General features: G+C 43.4%; 1 protein-coding gene across 2 annotated transcripts; it reads left to right on the forward strand.

Annotated features, from left to right (window-relative positions):
- The first annotated feature begins 1461 nt into the window (after positions 1-1461).
- crispld2 (cysteine-rich secretory protein LCCL domain containing 2) lies at positions 1462-14553 on the forward strand. 2 transcript variants are annotated; one of them, XM_030087971.1, is made up of 15 exons: positions 1462-1574; positions 3830-4143; positions 5150-5268; positions 7217-7349; positions 8303-8418; positions 8823-8923; positions 9032-9229; positions 9310-9370; positions 9452-9518; positions 9608-9738; positions 9891-9934; positions 10032-10104; positions 10364-10439; positions 11316-11446; positions 14298-14553. In XM_030087971.1, the coding sequence occupies exons 2-15, from the start codon at positions 3889-3891 to the stop codon at positions 14353-14355; spliced, it is 1563 nt and encodes a 520-aa protein (XP_029943831.1). In that variant the 5' UTR covers positions 1462-1574; positions 3830-3888; the 3' UTR covers positions 14356-14553. The 2 variants fall into 2 exon arrangements, with proteins under 2 accessions (XP_029943831.1, XP_029943838.1); XM_030087978.1 differs by having other exon boundaries at positions 9035-9229.
- The last annotated feature ends 520 nt before the right edge of the window (positions 14554-15073 follow it).

The following is a 15073-nucleotide window of genomic DNA, read 5'->3' on the forward strand; positions in this document are numbered from 1 at the left end:
GATCACAGTCGTACTGGGAAAGAGAGCTGATACATGATGAGAAAGACTTCCTGTAAAATATGCCTTTTTACAGAGCAGAGAGCTCAAACTGAGTCCCTGTGAGGAGATCTGAGGTGTCACGCTCTAGCGAAATCAAACCAAAATGAAGCAGATGATGGACGGACGCAGGAACTTTTGAAAAGTTTTCTGCCCTGGCTAATGACTGTTCACATACAGTAACTATATTATTGTAGTGCTGCAGTGACACGTTTACTGAGGTGTTATCTGATGATTGATTCACTCAGTGGTTTCAGCAGAAGCTGGATCAGTTGTATGGACGAACATACTCTGTAATCTTGATAGGATAAATTCTAAAAAGTAACAGATCAAAGAATGACAACAAAAGGAAACAGAAACCCAACAGTTGAGATAAACTAACATGTAGACAGCAGCAGAGAGTCCACTACAGCAGGAAACCAACATTCACACATACATTCAAACTTTCAGGCAATTTAGAGTCACCAAGTGGGAAAACCCCAAGACCCAGAGGAAACTGGGTGCACGACTGCAAAATGTTGACAAACTCACCTCATTTCACTGGAAAATGAATCATTGTTCATCTGAACAATGTCTACATAATGCAACCAGGCCCTAAAAAAAAAATCATATGTGCACACACCAATGCAGAGTGACCAGAAAAATCACAATAACTGGATGCAAGCATGCAAAGTGCACACAGAATTAAGGCCAACCTGACTCAAACCTGGAATATTCTCATTGTGAAGCTTGAGCACGAACCAAAAATATAATCCTTATATAGAAGAGTTATATCACTGCTAAATAAATAAACAAATAAATAAATAAATAAAAACAGGAATTACAGTTTCATTATATTTCAGTATATATACAATATATTCTCACAGATATGCTTTTAGGGGCTGTTTCTCCCGACTTGATTACTATTATTATTATTATTATTATTATTATTATTATTATTATTATTTTAACATTATGTAATCGATTTCTTCAGAGGATTTAACGAGCCAACCAATACACAGGCTGATTTCTTCCAATATCTAAAACCTCTCCATCGTCTCGGTCAGGGTTTCTCTCGCTGATCAGCTGGTTTTGCCCACATGTCGCGTGCGGTCTGGTCTGTTTCTGGCGAACCGGCTGAAGTCCGGCGAACTTCATCCCCTCGGTTTATTTCTCCCCGCTGAGGGTCTCCGGGGCCCACTGTTTGGTTTGAAGGATACATATCTGGGACAGTAACTGTCAGCCAGACGCGATTCAGAGATGGAGATGTGACTGCCTGCCGCTCTGCTGATTTACTGTATTTGCAGTTTCCCTCCTGACAGCGTCCCGCGTGCGCCAAGAACATCGCCTGCTGGAGGAGTGGGGGAGTGAGGAGAGTGAGCAGAGCAGAGGAGGCACACTCAGTTTTTCCTCTGGTCCTGAGGGGTCTCCTTCTCTATATAAGGGCTGCTCGGTTTCTATGTGCTTCAGGAACGCAGCCAACAAGGCAGCAGCAGCTTCTCTGCTCTCTGAAGGGAATAACAGAGCAGAACTTCACCCACAGCTGGACCCGGACTGAGGTGAGCCACATGCTGCTTTATCTGCAACTTATCCCTCTGTAGAATTCTTGCTCTATCTGCTTATTTACTTGTAATTTAGAACACACATAGCTTGTTTTAAAAAAAAGTTACTAGAGTAGAGTTTCAGACTTTGATTTAATCAGTCAATCACTTTTTTAAAAACCTGTTGCAGTTGAAGGCTACCAATAATCCATATTAAACCTGCCACTGCTATACTAATGTTAAAAAAACAGCATATATTGTTTCTGCATTTAAAAAACATTTAATTTAGACATCCAATAAAATGCATTTTGGTGATCATATTGATTCTTGTCATTTTAAACTCATGTTTCATGTTGGGACAAAACGATTCAATAAAAACTGCTAACATTTATGACCTGTGCATGAAATCTAATACAAAAATTCTTATGGAAGAACTAATAACATCAAACAGTTGCCAAACTGGATGTACATAAAACAATGTGCATGTGTGGCATGAGCTGCTGTTTACATTCAGCCCCATGCCGAGGTGGGAACGAGGTCAGTGTCCAGCAGAGTTATAGAGGACCAGGATCCATGTGTCCGGGTCTTCTGCTCCGTCTGTCACTGGGGTATAAAATTCATGAGAGCTGTGAGAAGGGCGCAGACTGAGGAGCTGGTAGAGGCTCGGTGTGAAGGAGAAGGGTGTGGCGTTCGGGCTGCCCGCTGCTTCACAGTGCCCAGAGCTGGCACAGCCTGTTGACACAGCACCGGCGCCAGACCTCAAGATGCTTCTGCAGCCAGAGGGAAAGAGGTGAAGAGACTCAGGGATAAGAGCAACCAGTGCAAGCTGCAGCATGGGTTTATTTCTTTTTATTTCTTCTGTGATCACACTGACTGACTGCTCCTCTTTGTGCGTTTTGTGATATTTAGCTGAGCTTTAATCTTGGATGACTTCCCTCTTACTCGCTGCCTTTCACAGGGAGGTTAGATAAAGAGTGAGATACACAGTGTTGCCCCAGGACGTGTCAGGAATGCAGTGTTTAGCCCAAAGACAGCTCAGCTGGGTGAGAGCTCGTCAACCTGAACTCAGGTCTCTCCTCTTAGTTTGGTTTGAAAATAATCACAGACGCAGTCAGGAGTCGAGGATGAGGAGGCTGACAGCGTTTCCCAGTGAGCTGTGTTTCGTGATGGTGCAACAAATGTCGCGTTAACAGGAGAAACAAGCCTTCGTTATTGAAAATGTGTGTTACTGGTGAAAGCTTCTTACATTTGACTGTCACAAATGTGTTGTGATGTTTCCAGTGGTGTGATGCAAAGTAGATCACAAAGCGAAATGTCAAGACTGAGTTAGTCAGCTGCAATATGTAATCTGTCATCAATTTTAAGGAGCCTGTGTAATCTCATTGAAGATAATGACTAATTGATACTGACCTAACCCCTGGTCATTTTTAAAGCTGTATTGCTCATACACGGAGCTGCTTTATATCAAGAAGTTCACATAAAATGTGTTCAACTCCACATCTTAATAGAGAGAACTGCTCAGAATGATTAATATGAAGCTAATATTTTTTTAAGAAATGTGTGGTGCCAATCACAACAGAGCCATATTGTGATATTTAACTTTGAAATGGATTCCAGTATAAAGAAAAATCTAATATGAGAAAGCAGAGAGGGAAACACTCCTTCATATCAGCAGGTGAAAACTCAGATTTGGCAGCTTTCTTCTTGCGCTCGCTGGTGTCAGGAGACGATACCAGAGAAAAGGAGAGGACAGAGAACAACAAACAACCCTCTTCACTTTCAAAAAGGGGCCATTCAAAGTAAACGTCAACACCTTAATGTGAAATGAAGAACAGGGAGTTCTGCAGTGAGCAGGAATTGCACTGTTGCTGAACCGGATTGCATCATTTCGTAGTTTTGCATCTAATGAACAGAACTGACCCGGCGACAGAAAGCAGAAGAGCTACAGTGAGGACACTTTGCTTCATGTCACAATACCGCTCTGCCCGTATTGTTTAGAACATAACACAATAACAGGGTGAAGAATGGTGACGTACTTGTGCCCATGAGAATATTTCACTGCCGCGGAATTAGGAAACCAGCCAGGAGAGAGAAGTGACATGTCAGAAGGAAGGTTTGCTGGGAAACCGTTGCTATGTATAAATAATGATGACTTTTATTAGAGGAAGTGTCGCCTACATTAATTCTGTAATTTCTTATGCCAATATTTTGTAATAGGTAGTATGTTGACTCCCTCAGTGGGCAGAGGCTCACTATATATGTCTCCCCTGCAGGTTGTGTTCAGGACTCTGTGGAGCAGCTGAGTGTGATCTGAAAGCCCTCGAGTGTCAGCATGACCTGGACCCCCGTCCTCCTCCTGCTGCTGCTGTCTGTCGGCCACTCCGCTTCCCTCTTCCTGCCGGACTCCGAGGAGCTCAGGCAGCTTCTGAGCCGCTATGAGGACGAAGCGACCGGGGACGGCACCGGCGGCCCGGCTGGCAACAGGACCCGGCGAGCAATCCTCTGGTCGGACCGCGAGGAGATCCTCCAGCTGCACAACAAGCTGAGGGGCGGCGTTTACCCTACGGCCTCCAACATGGAGCACATGGTAGGACAGGGGCCTCTGCCACTTGTTTTTAATCTGTCAACTGGAGTTTTCGGATTATCGTGACGAGTAACAGCATTTTTAAGTGTCAGCAACAATAAGCTTTAAAATTAGGCTTTAATTAGATTTACGGCCTTTTCCTTCTTAGAAAGGAGGTGTTTCTGCAATAAAAACAATCTTTTCTCTCAGCTGGAAACATGCAGTCATCGTGGGAGCTGCTGCCAGCCTGCTGTGCCACTCTTTTACGGGGAGGATCATAATGCTGACTCTGTCCTACCTGCAAACAGCTGTTAGAGCCCAGGAGAGAGACTCAGGGTTCGGCTGGAGGCTGGAACAGTGAAACCGTGGCACATAGAGGCATATGAATGAGTAAAATAGGAATCATACACAGCAGGTCATTGGGAACCACGTGGCTTTAATGGCTGGAAGGAGCAGTGGTGTCTCTCTGAAGCACGGCTACAGCGAGGAGGAAAGTGTGTGTCGATTTATTCTGCCTTCTAAAATTCCAGTGAACAGGCCGTGTGTGTTTGTGTCGGCGCATGGGTGTTTGGCGTTACAGTGGTGTCTGTGTGTGCATGTTTTAGCGACCACCAAAAGGCTGGAAATTTACTGAGGGCTTGTAGTTTGAGGGGCTCCACTGTAAGTCGTCCGCGCTCCCTTCGCAGCGCCTCTTCTACAGTGGGAGTCAGGTGTCCTCTCTGCTTTCCACCCTCCTCTTCAGCACTGTGAAGGGTCCCGCTCAGGAAATGTGGATAATTCAGCTGTGATTGCTGGAGATTTGTCGTGGACGAGGGCCAGCCCGTCTCAAATGTCACCAAATGTTTCTTGTACGCGGCTCAGTTTCAGCTCGCCAGGGAGGGAAGTGCAACGGCAGAAGCCATGAGCAGGTTGCGGTTTGCTATTTATTGAGTCAGAACATGATGTAGGTTAAACAGGATACAGCAGGTGACTGTGGTGAAACCCTCCTACACATCTCTAAATGAGGAGCTTGTGTTGCTGCTTCCTGCAGGTGTGGGATGATGAGCTGGAGCGGTCGGCCACTCACTGGGCAGAGCAGTGCCACTGGGATCACGGACCTCAGGACCTGCTCATGTCTATCGGTCAGAACCTGGCTGTTCACTGGGGCAGGTGAGTGAAATAACACACGTACTTCACTCCACATGGCTTCAAACACAAGGAGTGTGTTTTTTAACTCTTATAGTGATAACTGTGAATCTGAATTTATGAAATCACTGTCAAGGCCAGGGATGAGTAACATTTATTTATTCATTTTAAAGTTGGTTATTCAAGATCTGAGTTCTGGTAATAATAATAGACTGTTTTTTTATATATATATCATTTTTATTTTATGTATTATTTTTGTAATGTTTTTGGCAACACCGTAATGGTATGAAGCAATATACTAATGATTCATAAACTGGAAACTCCAGCAACAAATAACTGTTTAATTCCTTTGACTGTTGTCCGAATCAGGTCCATATTATTGTAATATATACGTGTCATTAAGATTTGAATATAAAGAGTTCATGATTTATTGATAGCCAAGTTCTTTGCAGCTTTGAAAACATGTGATGTCAGTCAGAAGATTTCAGGGTCACCATTTTGTTTCTCAACAATATTCTTTTCCAAGCCTTCCAAGATACGTTGTTCATTTCTGAACAAATGGATCATCGATCCATCCATCCATCCATCCATCCTGAGTTAGCTGGACTGAATCACAGCCTTCATTGTGTAAAAGTCGGGTTTCCTCCTCCGCACTTCACCAGTCTGTCTTCATTCTCACACAGTGAAAGACAATCACACTTTCTTTCTCTGGGGTAAATTTAGAACTTTCAGCTCACCTCATACACGCACATTTGAACTGCAGGGGGGATTATAGTGCCCGGAGGAGGTACATGCATGCACAGGGAGAACATGCAATTTCTACACATTAGGACCTCCAAGCACAGACTCAAACTTTGGATATTCTTGCAGTCAGTTTTAACCGCTTCACCACTGTGCAACCGTTGTCTTTATTCTTTATCTAATAGACATTACAACATTTAAAAATGTTTTCTGGTAAAAAGTGCTTTGATTCTAGTCTGATATTAAAATGCCACTGTAGTTTGTGTGATGCTGCTCACCAACATCACACAAACTACAATAAAAAAAAGTGTTTGGGGGTTGTCAGTACTGTAAGATGAAATCCAAAATTGCAGCTGAAGACACACAGAGACCGTGGCCTGGACCAGACAATAGTGCCCTACATGAGAGAGCGAGAGAGAGAGAGAGAGAGAGAGAGAGAGAGAGAGAGAGAGAGAGAGAGAGCATTAAAAATTGTTTGAATTTGAAGGTTTCTTCCGCTTCAGTCGTATGGACGGGTGCTGTTAGTCCATGCCAGCTCACAAAGCTTGATCTTTGTATGAATGAGTGTATGTGTTTGTGTGGTAGTGTGTGTGTGTGTGTGTGTGTGTGTGTGTGTGTGTGTGTGTGTGTGTGTGTGTGTGTGTGTGTGTGTGTGTGTGTGTATCGCTGAGAGGACACCAGACACAGTAGGCCTCTGTGTATAACAGTGTATGGCTATCGCAGCAGGTGCCCTTCCAGGAATCTGCTCTCATTCTCACAGGCCTGCTCCCCCTCTCCCTCGCTGCCTCTTTCTTTTCTTCCTGTGCCAGCAAACCCTGATGTGGAGTCTTTTTTTTTTCCCCACTCCCTCTCTGCTCTCCATTTAAAAGGTCAGCAATTTTCAATACCGTAAAAAGAGAGATGTTTAAAACTGATTGATATAACTTGAAGGGATTTGTTCGATTCAGGAGCCATGTTTACATTTGCTGGGATTTTAACTTTTTTTTTTTTTTCTGGCCTGATTTAATTTCCCCTGTTTGAGAGAGGCGGACCGCTGCTGTGTGTGCCAGGTCAAATTCAGATTCATCATTTGTGGACTGAGAGAAGAGCATGCAGGCTTCATGCGGAGTGTCTCAAGTCCAGCCAAAGCACCTGGCAGCTCCTGCAGCACTTTCCCCCAGGCAGTGCCCCCAGAAGCTGGACGGCCTGTGACTAAATCCACTGTCTGTGTTTGTTTGCCTGTGCCCAACAGGTACCGCTCACCTGCCTTCCATGTCCAGGCCTGGTACGATGAGGTGAAAGACTACACCTACCCCTACCCTCATGAGTGCAACCCCTGGTGTCCGGACCGCTGCTCGGGGCCCATGTGCACCCATTACACCCAGGTGAGGCAGCGAAGAAAGACAGTTTCTAGTCCCTGTTTGAGTCCAACAACAGCTGCAGCTAATGTAACACACCGATCTTTCTGCCTGAGCTGTCAGTGAGGAGGTTGCGGTGTATTTAGGGGGGGGGGGGGGGGGGGGGGGGGGGGGTGTTCTGTGTTAAAAGGAAACAGAAATATGCGAGCAGGCTTCCAGTTTTTCTACACTTTGCTTAGTAGCTGGTGAGTTAACAGCAACATCCAGACTCCTCTCTGTGTCTTCACCCTGAAACCCGATCGCTGCCATCTGGTAGTCATTTCCAGACACGGCAGACATCTGTCACCACTTGACCTGAATTCTTGTAAAGATGCTGCAGAGAGGAAGCTCCCGCCAAACGAGAGCATCATCCTCTCCTCCGTGTCCTCCGTTCGCTCTGAGTGCAGATGTATCCGCAGGCCAGGCTGTCACGCTCTGTCAGTGCACTGTACTGCCTCAGCAGACATCAGCCGCTGTGCTGACTCACTGCTTCCAGAGGAAAAGGAGGAATATTTCCTGAGGAGGAAGAGATTCACATCTGGGAGGGAAGGGGGGGAGTTTTGGATTACGCTGTGTTGTGTTATGTTTTGTTATGTTGTGTTGTGCTCCCCATCACATGGCACATCATTCATCTGTAACGCCACCAAAACAGCTTTCTGTTTAATAAGCCGTTTTATTTCACCTTGGACAGTCTGGAGCCCTCAGTGGATTTCTCTCTGTTCGCGTATCAAAAATTGATAACTTCTTTCCTCTGTCAGGATGTTAAAACCCGCAAAAGATTTGCTTTATGGGAAAGAACAAAGGCCAGACCCTGCTTGATGTCCAGATGGACCCATTAATTACAGCTCCCTGTTTTGATGCTTCCACAGTGATTACTGGTGAAGCTGTGACTGGCTACAAGTTGAAAAGTCTACTGTGCCTCTGTGTTTCCCTCTGTGCAGCTGGTGTGGGCGACCACTAACCGAGTGGGCTGTGCCGTGCACGTGTGTCCCAGGATGAACGTTTGGGGAGAAATATGGGAGAACGCTGTTTACCTTGTGTGCAACTACTCCCCCAAGTAAGATTTGTTTCCCCTCCATGTTCCACTGTTCATCAACACCACTGGTCTCTGGGCTCTTGTTTACATTCCCCTCTCATACAGGCCTGACCAGCGCTACTGCCTGCGCTCCCAACATAGCTGTACAGCAGATACACAGCAGCAGATGTCCATCAGACATAAAGAAATAATAACGAAGCAAGGGAAATAAAAAAGGAGCAGAGTCGGCATTTGTTTTCCAGACAGCCTCCAGCGTGTAACTGCCTGAGAGACAACGAGGAGCGTTTTTATTAGTTTGTGGGACTAATGACTGTTGGGAGTGTTGACTGTGGGAAAAGTCATTAGACGGCCACGAGCCCAGTGACACTTGACTCATGATTCATTTCCACCTCGGTGAAGTTGTCCGTTGTGCACTTTGTTCACAGGGGCAACTGGATCGGGGAGGCCCCTTACCAGCACGGCCGTCCCTGTTCTCAGTGTCCTCCCAGCTATGGAGGAGGATGTAAAAACAACCAGTGCTTTAAAGGTAAACAACGTTACACAGTTTATATTTGATATGTGACTAATCTAACCAGGTTGAAATGTTAACGAAACGTGAATAAAATATATATATACATTTTTTTCGAACGTACAGCAGACTCTCAGCGCTCCGAGACGGAGGACATGAACGAAGTGGAGAAGCCTCAGATCCCTGTGCCGCCTCGCACCACCGCCAGGCCGGCACCCAAACCTAAACCTTCTGCACCCAAGAAACCGGTGTCTAAACCCTCCAGCCCTAAACCCACCACACCCAGGACACCAGCTTCTCAAACTCCCAGCAACACCTACCTTGGTAGCTGCAGTTCTGACCTTTTGACCTTTTCAGTTCTGACATTTTTTTACTCACACATTTTTTTTGACTTGTTCTTTCAGTTCATAACATCAAATGTGAGACCAGACTGCGAGACAAGTGTAGAGGAGCCACCTGCAACAGGTCAGACTCTCATCATAATAAATGTTCTTTACAATGCACTTTCTCCTTGCTGTTTACTCATTGTATTTCTTGACTTTGCAGGTACAACTGTCCTGCTAATTGTCTCCATAAGAAAGGAAAAGTTTGGGGAACGTCCTCTTACGATGTGGTGAGTCTCAAACACGGAAACGTCTCCCGCCATACAGCATGTTTAAATGTGGAAATATACTTCTGAGGGTTCAATTTTCATTATTTCAGCTGTCAAGCATTTGCCGAGCCGCGATCCATTCTGGTGCCATTGACAACAACGGAGGGCTGATCGACGTCTCCAGGGTGGACAAGTTCCCATTCTTTGTCAGAACCACTAAAAATGGCATCGAGTCTCTCAGGTAGATATTTCTTGTCACATAATTTTCTCAAATAGGTTCGAAACCAGTCTGCTGGTGTAACACTGACATTTTCCTCCCACGATGATTCACATTTTCAGAAAGCAAACTATTTATTTGAATGAGTTCTAAACTCCACGGTGTTTCTGTTGCAGTAAATACAAACCTGGCAATGCCTTTGTTGTGACCAAAATGAAAGGTTAGTCCACGGTTTCTTCTAAATTGTTTATTAACAGACAGTTATCCCACACATCTCAGGTGCATTGAGTGTTTTTGTTGTTTCCTCTTTGTGACAGAGTATAATGCAGATTGCTACACCACTGTGGCTGAAATCTGCCCCTTCAAGAAACCCTACTCGAGCTGTCCGAGGTCAGTTCACACATCCGTCATGCATCAAGCATTATTGATGGATTGTTGTCATAGTTGTTTAGATGCAACAACATGAAATGTGCATGATCATATTTTTTGCTCTAAGCACTACATTTAGTGTTGACAAAGCAGTTTGTAATTTGCAGTTTGTTTATTATTATATTCTCTCATCATGTAGGCTCCTCTATGAAAACTGTTGTTTTTTATTTGAATATAAACACAGAATGAAAAATATACTAATTTCAAATTAATCCTTTAGAGTCATTTGTCCAGACAACTGCAAGAGTCAGCCTCCCTACTGGTCACCTGTCATTGGGAACAACATCTACACAGATGTAAGTAAAGTTTTTTTCTTTTTTTTTTTAATCTTCTGAATGAACTAGAAAAATGATCATGGATCACACACAAAGATTTCCAGTGCTTTGCTATTTCTTTATGTGCCATCAATTTTCATCACAGGAAAAAAAGATACCTTCTCCATCATTACGTTGTGTGGCGGTTATGGAAAGCAGCTGAATAATAGCAGTGTGATTAATTCTAATGGAGAAGTGGAGTAATGGTGAAGCGAGCCGCAGAATAGCAGCAACATGTTCGTGCGCGTAGAGACCGACCGTTCAGAAACTCCCCGGTAAGAGCCTGCTTTTCAGAGGACGGGGTCGTGAAAAAAAACCTTCAGACGGAGCAGCTGAGGTCATCATTCTAGATCAGTCCCTCTATTTGAGAGATACCAAAGTAAATCGTTTGTATTATAAAGACTTTCCGTGGACGGCGCTGACCCTGGGTATCATCGCAGAGACAAATGTGCAAAGAGATTGTTTTGCAATGTCTGGTTTCCCCCCTATAAAATCCTCTGCAATGTAGAAACTGGATGTTGGGTAAATATAAGAAAAAAAAAAAAAAGGTCTGGTTACAATCATCGGTGGGGTGTATGGACAGCAGGATCTGTGTTTGGACTAGAAATGAGTGATTCTACTCCAGCCTGCTGATAAGGGCTCAGACTCTGCCATGCTGGAGCCAGACGTCTGGCTCACACTCTGCTCCTTGTGTGAGTCTGCATGTTTCCTGGTGTGTGCATCTGTCTGTCACTTACTGGTATTTATTTTGTGACGTTTATAGAAATCTATGAATCTGATTTTTCTTGAAGTGAAAAGGTGTTTCTTCAGCTTGTGAAAGGCTTTTTTTTTTCTTTTTCTCCTGTTTTCTCTCAACAGAACTCCAGCATTTGTAAAGCAGCCATTCATGCCGGCGTCATCAAACCAGACGGTGGACATGTCGACGTGTTGCCTCTGGACAAGAGAAAGAGCTACGTTGGAATCCTCAAAAATGGCATCCAGTCTGAAAGGTATTGCTTGGATACTTGATTTTAATAAACCATGAAGTGTGATGCTAAATCATTTAGTCACTAAGTTGAGTAACTGTGAGCAGCAATGAAAAAAATTACTAAGAATTTGTTCTTATAACAGCTACTGTCCTGTTTCATTAGTATCAGTAAAAGTGCTGCTCTTAGAGTTACAATACTCAAACTACTCTAACTACTGTGCAAGTTGCCTCTTAGCTCTGAGGTGTTTAAATAAACAGTTTGCACTGAAAGCATTTCTTGTGCAAACACTGAGAACTATAAAATTACACGGTGTCTATTTGTTTTGCAGTAAAATAAGATAATCCTTTATTTGTCCCACAGTGGGGAAATTTGCATTGCTGCAGCAGCAGCAGCAAGCGGACAGTGATGAAATGGCAGCACAGGAAAAGAATGTATTCACTAACAACTACGAAAAGATAGCAGCAGAAACAATAAGTGCAGAATTAAAGGAGAAGTTGTATCTGTAAAATAATCAAGTTCTTGGATACAAAAATTACAACATATATCAATAAAATGATTCACTTACTTATAGCAATGTCAGGATTTGTTATCCACTGCTTGAATCCGACCAAAATACTGAGAGAAGACTGGATTCTTCACATAAATCTTTTTAGATTTGGGTCAATGACTGAATAACATTATTTCAAAGCAGTGAAAAATGAAAACACACATTTAATCAGTTGCAAATGTGCCTTAGTAACTCAGAATAGAGTTTAATCAGAAAGTACTCTGGGAGTCTCTTTTGTTTAGTGTGGAAAGACCTGCAGTTGTTTTTAGTTTTTAGTCATGAGCATTAAATTTTGAGGAGGATTTTCTGTCACTTTGTTGAAGTTCTCAAGTACCACTTGGCGTTGTCTGGTCATGTGTATCGCCAAACCGTCCAGCTCAAGATGTTTGCAGTAAACAGAGCAGGCAAGAGCCCCAACCAGAGGAATTTTTTTCAAAAAAATGATGTGATTAAAGTTTTGCCTGGATGCCTGAGAGGTCAGCAACTTTACAGCATTAACAGCAACTGATAAAGATGAAAAAAATGAAGATGAGAGTGAAATGTAATGCTCACAGTCACATGACCGTCAAACCAGATCTCATCAGGACAAAGTGACTGAGTTGGCTTTAGCCCTTTATAAGGAAGTGACCATATTTGAGAACGTCCACACTTAATCTAGTCTTCTATAAGTGGCACGTTCTCGGCTTTCAGACACCCGGAACATCTAGTCTCATTTAGACAGCTGCTCATATCGCATAATAGAGTCAGCGGTAGTAAACATTTTTAAAATCCTATTGATGAACCCATCACGTTTTTAGAAAAGGTTAGAAGTTATGACAAATATTTGGTCAATTTTACACTTTCTATGTTTATAGATGTATATAAATGGCATATTAATCAGTTGAAAATATGAATAAAGATTTGTCGAAGCTTCAAGTTCCTGATTATAGAAGCATGGCAATCTTTCTTTATATGACAACTGGTGAGATGCTTTTTCAACATGTGGACTCTTAACGAATATCGCCAGAAAACAAACGTTCTAACCCTGAACTATAGCATACAAAAAAGACACCCCTCTCTCATGGCCCTACAAATCAATCTTTGGTTGCCCACCGGTTTCCTGGAAACACCCTGGTCAAAGGGCAAAACACCAAACCATACATTCACTAATCATGAACTTTTGATAACTCTGTGATGGGAAGTGGAAACCTTTTGAAAGCATTAGAGTCAGTTTCATGCAAAAATTCGGTTTTATGGAGTGTAGATACAGAAATAATATTTCTCTTCAATACTATGCTGGGCTCAGGGCTTCACATCTGACCAGCACAACTGTGGTCAAGAAGACCTTGAGAAACAGCTACAATGAAAACATAAAAATCCTAATCAAAGTGAACGTGACAAGAGAATCTGAAATATGCCTCAGAAACGTTCTTATATGAGCTCCATCCTATCTTGATTTATGTCTACTGTAATCCTGCGTGCAGTGGGTTCTCTGCATGCGCACCATGTTTCTCCAATCCCTCTCACGTCTGTGGCCAGTTCCAGTGGACGGAGCTCCGGCGAGGGAGCCCTTGTGGGCAGTTCTCCTGGCACACGGGGCTGTAAGAGTAATGGTGTGGTCTGGTTTGTGGATGGGCCACACATGCGAGCTTTGCTTACTTTACTCATACATTTCAATGGAGTGTACAAACTGCTGAGTGGCCAGAAACAATACAGCCCGGATTCTGTGAAATCTGACGCAGAGCTGCAAAGGCCTCACGCCGGGTTTTCAGATAGGAGGTCAATAAGTGGCTCAGAGAGAGAGTCGGTGCCAACGCCACGGCAGCTCGGGCAGTTTGGATCAGACTCCATCGCTGGGGAGGTAATTGCAACCTATTCAATTACTCGAGACTGGAAATGCTGTCAGCCACTTAGTGCATTCATGTGCAGACGATTATCTGTGACTGGATAGCGATTGCAAAGGGCCTATCGTTATTGATTGTGGCAGAGCTTCAAGGTACTCCGATAATTAACCAATTACAGTCATCTACTTTAAGACATGCGGGAGCTGGAGAAGTCAAAGTCAGAAATATGGCAACAATGAGTCACCATGCCATTTGGTGGAGGGTTTTTTTCCAGTGTTATTGTTAGCACCAAGGTCACATTTTTCTTGATGGATTCAGCTGCTGGAATAATTCACAAAGAGTGTCTAAGTGTTAGGAAAACTGAGAAATCAGGTTGACACAGTTACAGAGTGACCCAGCTTTCACTGTGATCCATTTCTCCGAATCTATTAAAAGAAGCTACTGGTCTGGTATCGATAGTTTTTTGTGGTAAATGTAACATTTCTGTTTTGTCTGTTTGCAGCAAAAGCAACACAGAGGGAGGTTCCTTCCGACTCTTCCCTGTCAGAGAGCGACACTGAAGTTTGGATGGTTGAAGACCACCAGAGTCGCCTCAGCAGCCCACCAGTAGCAGACAGTGTCCATCGGTCGGACAGCAGCCATTCGTTTGTCTTTGTGCCTTCAGTGGAATGAAAAACGCCATCGCTGTTTTTCTGGTTTAGTAATCAACCCACCTGTCATTCAGTATCACCCAATATTTTGATGGGTTTTTTTTTTATTTTTCATCCTTTTTTTTATAACTTTATTTTATTTTATTTTTTAATTAAACATAATCTGTGAATACAGAGCTCTTTTATATATTGTCATGCATTGAACAGCTGGTGCTGGAAGTTTTGCAATGGACATGTTTTACAGAAAGTATTGTGTTTACATCAATGCGCTTATTAAAAATACACAGGAATGTATACTGATCCACTGTATTTAGCCATTCTGTACAGAATATTTTGTATTTTGTTGTCTAAAAAAGTGAGTCCTATATTATATAGTATTATATTAACATGTTGAAGTAAGATTGGGATTATTCCCCCACTTCCTTTGCTCACCTGGATAACATTTGCCTTTCTGTTCATGGACATTTAGACTATGAAGCCAAGTCTAAATTGTGAGTTCAGTGCTGTGTTCGTTGTGAGTGCAGGGGTTTTCTTGGTTGGAGAGACCAGGAATTATTAGACGGACACAAATGGGAAGGAAACATTGGGGCAAGTGATGGTGTTTACAGGCAGCAGGCACATCTGAGGG

Source organism: Salarias fasciatus, chromosome 1 (genome assembly GCF_902148845.1).
Source record: "Salarias fasciatus chromosome 1, fSalaFa1.1, whole genome shotgun sequence".
NCBI lineage: Eukaryota > Metazoa > Chordata > Actinopteri > Blenniiformes > Blenniidae > Salarias > Salarias fasciatus.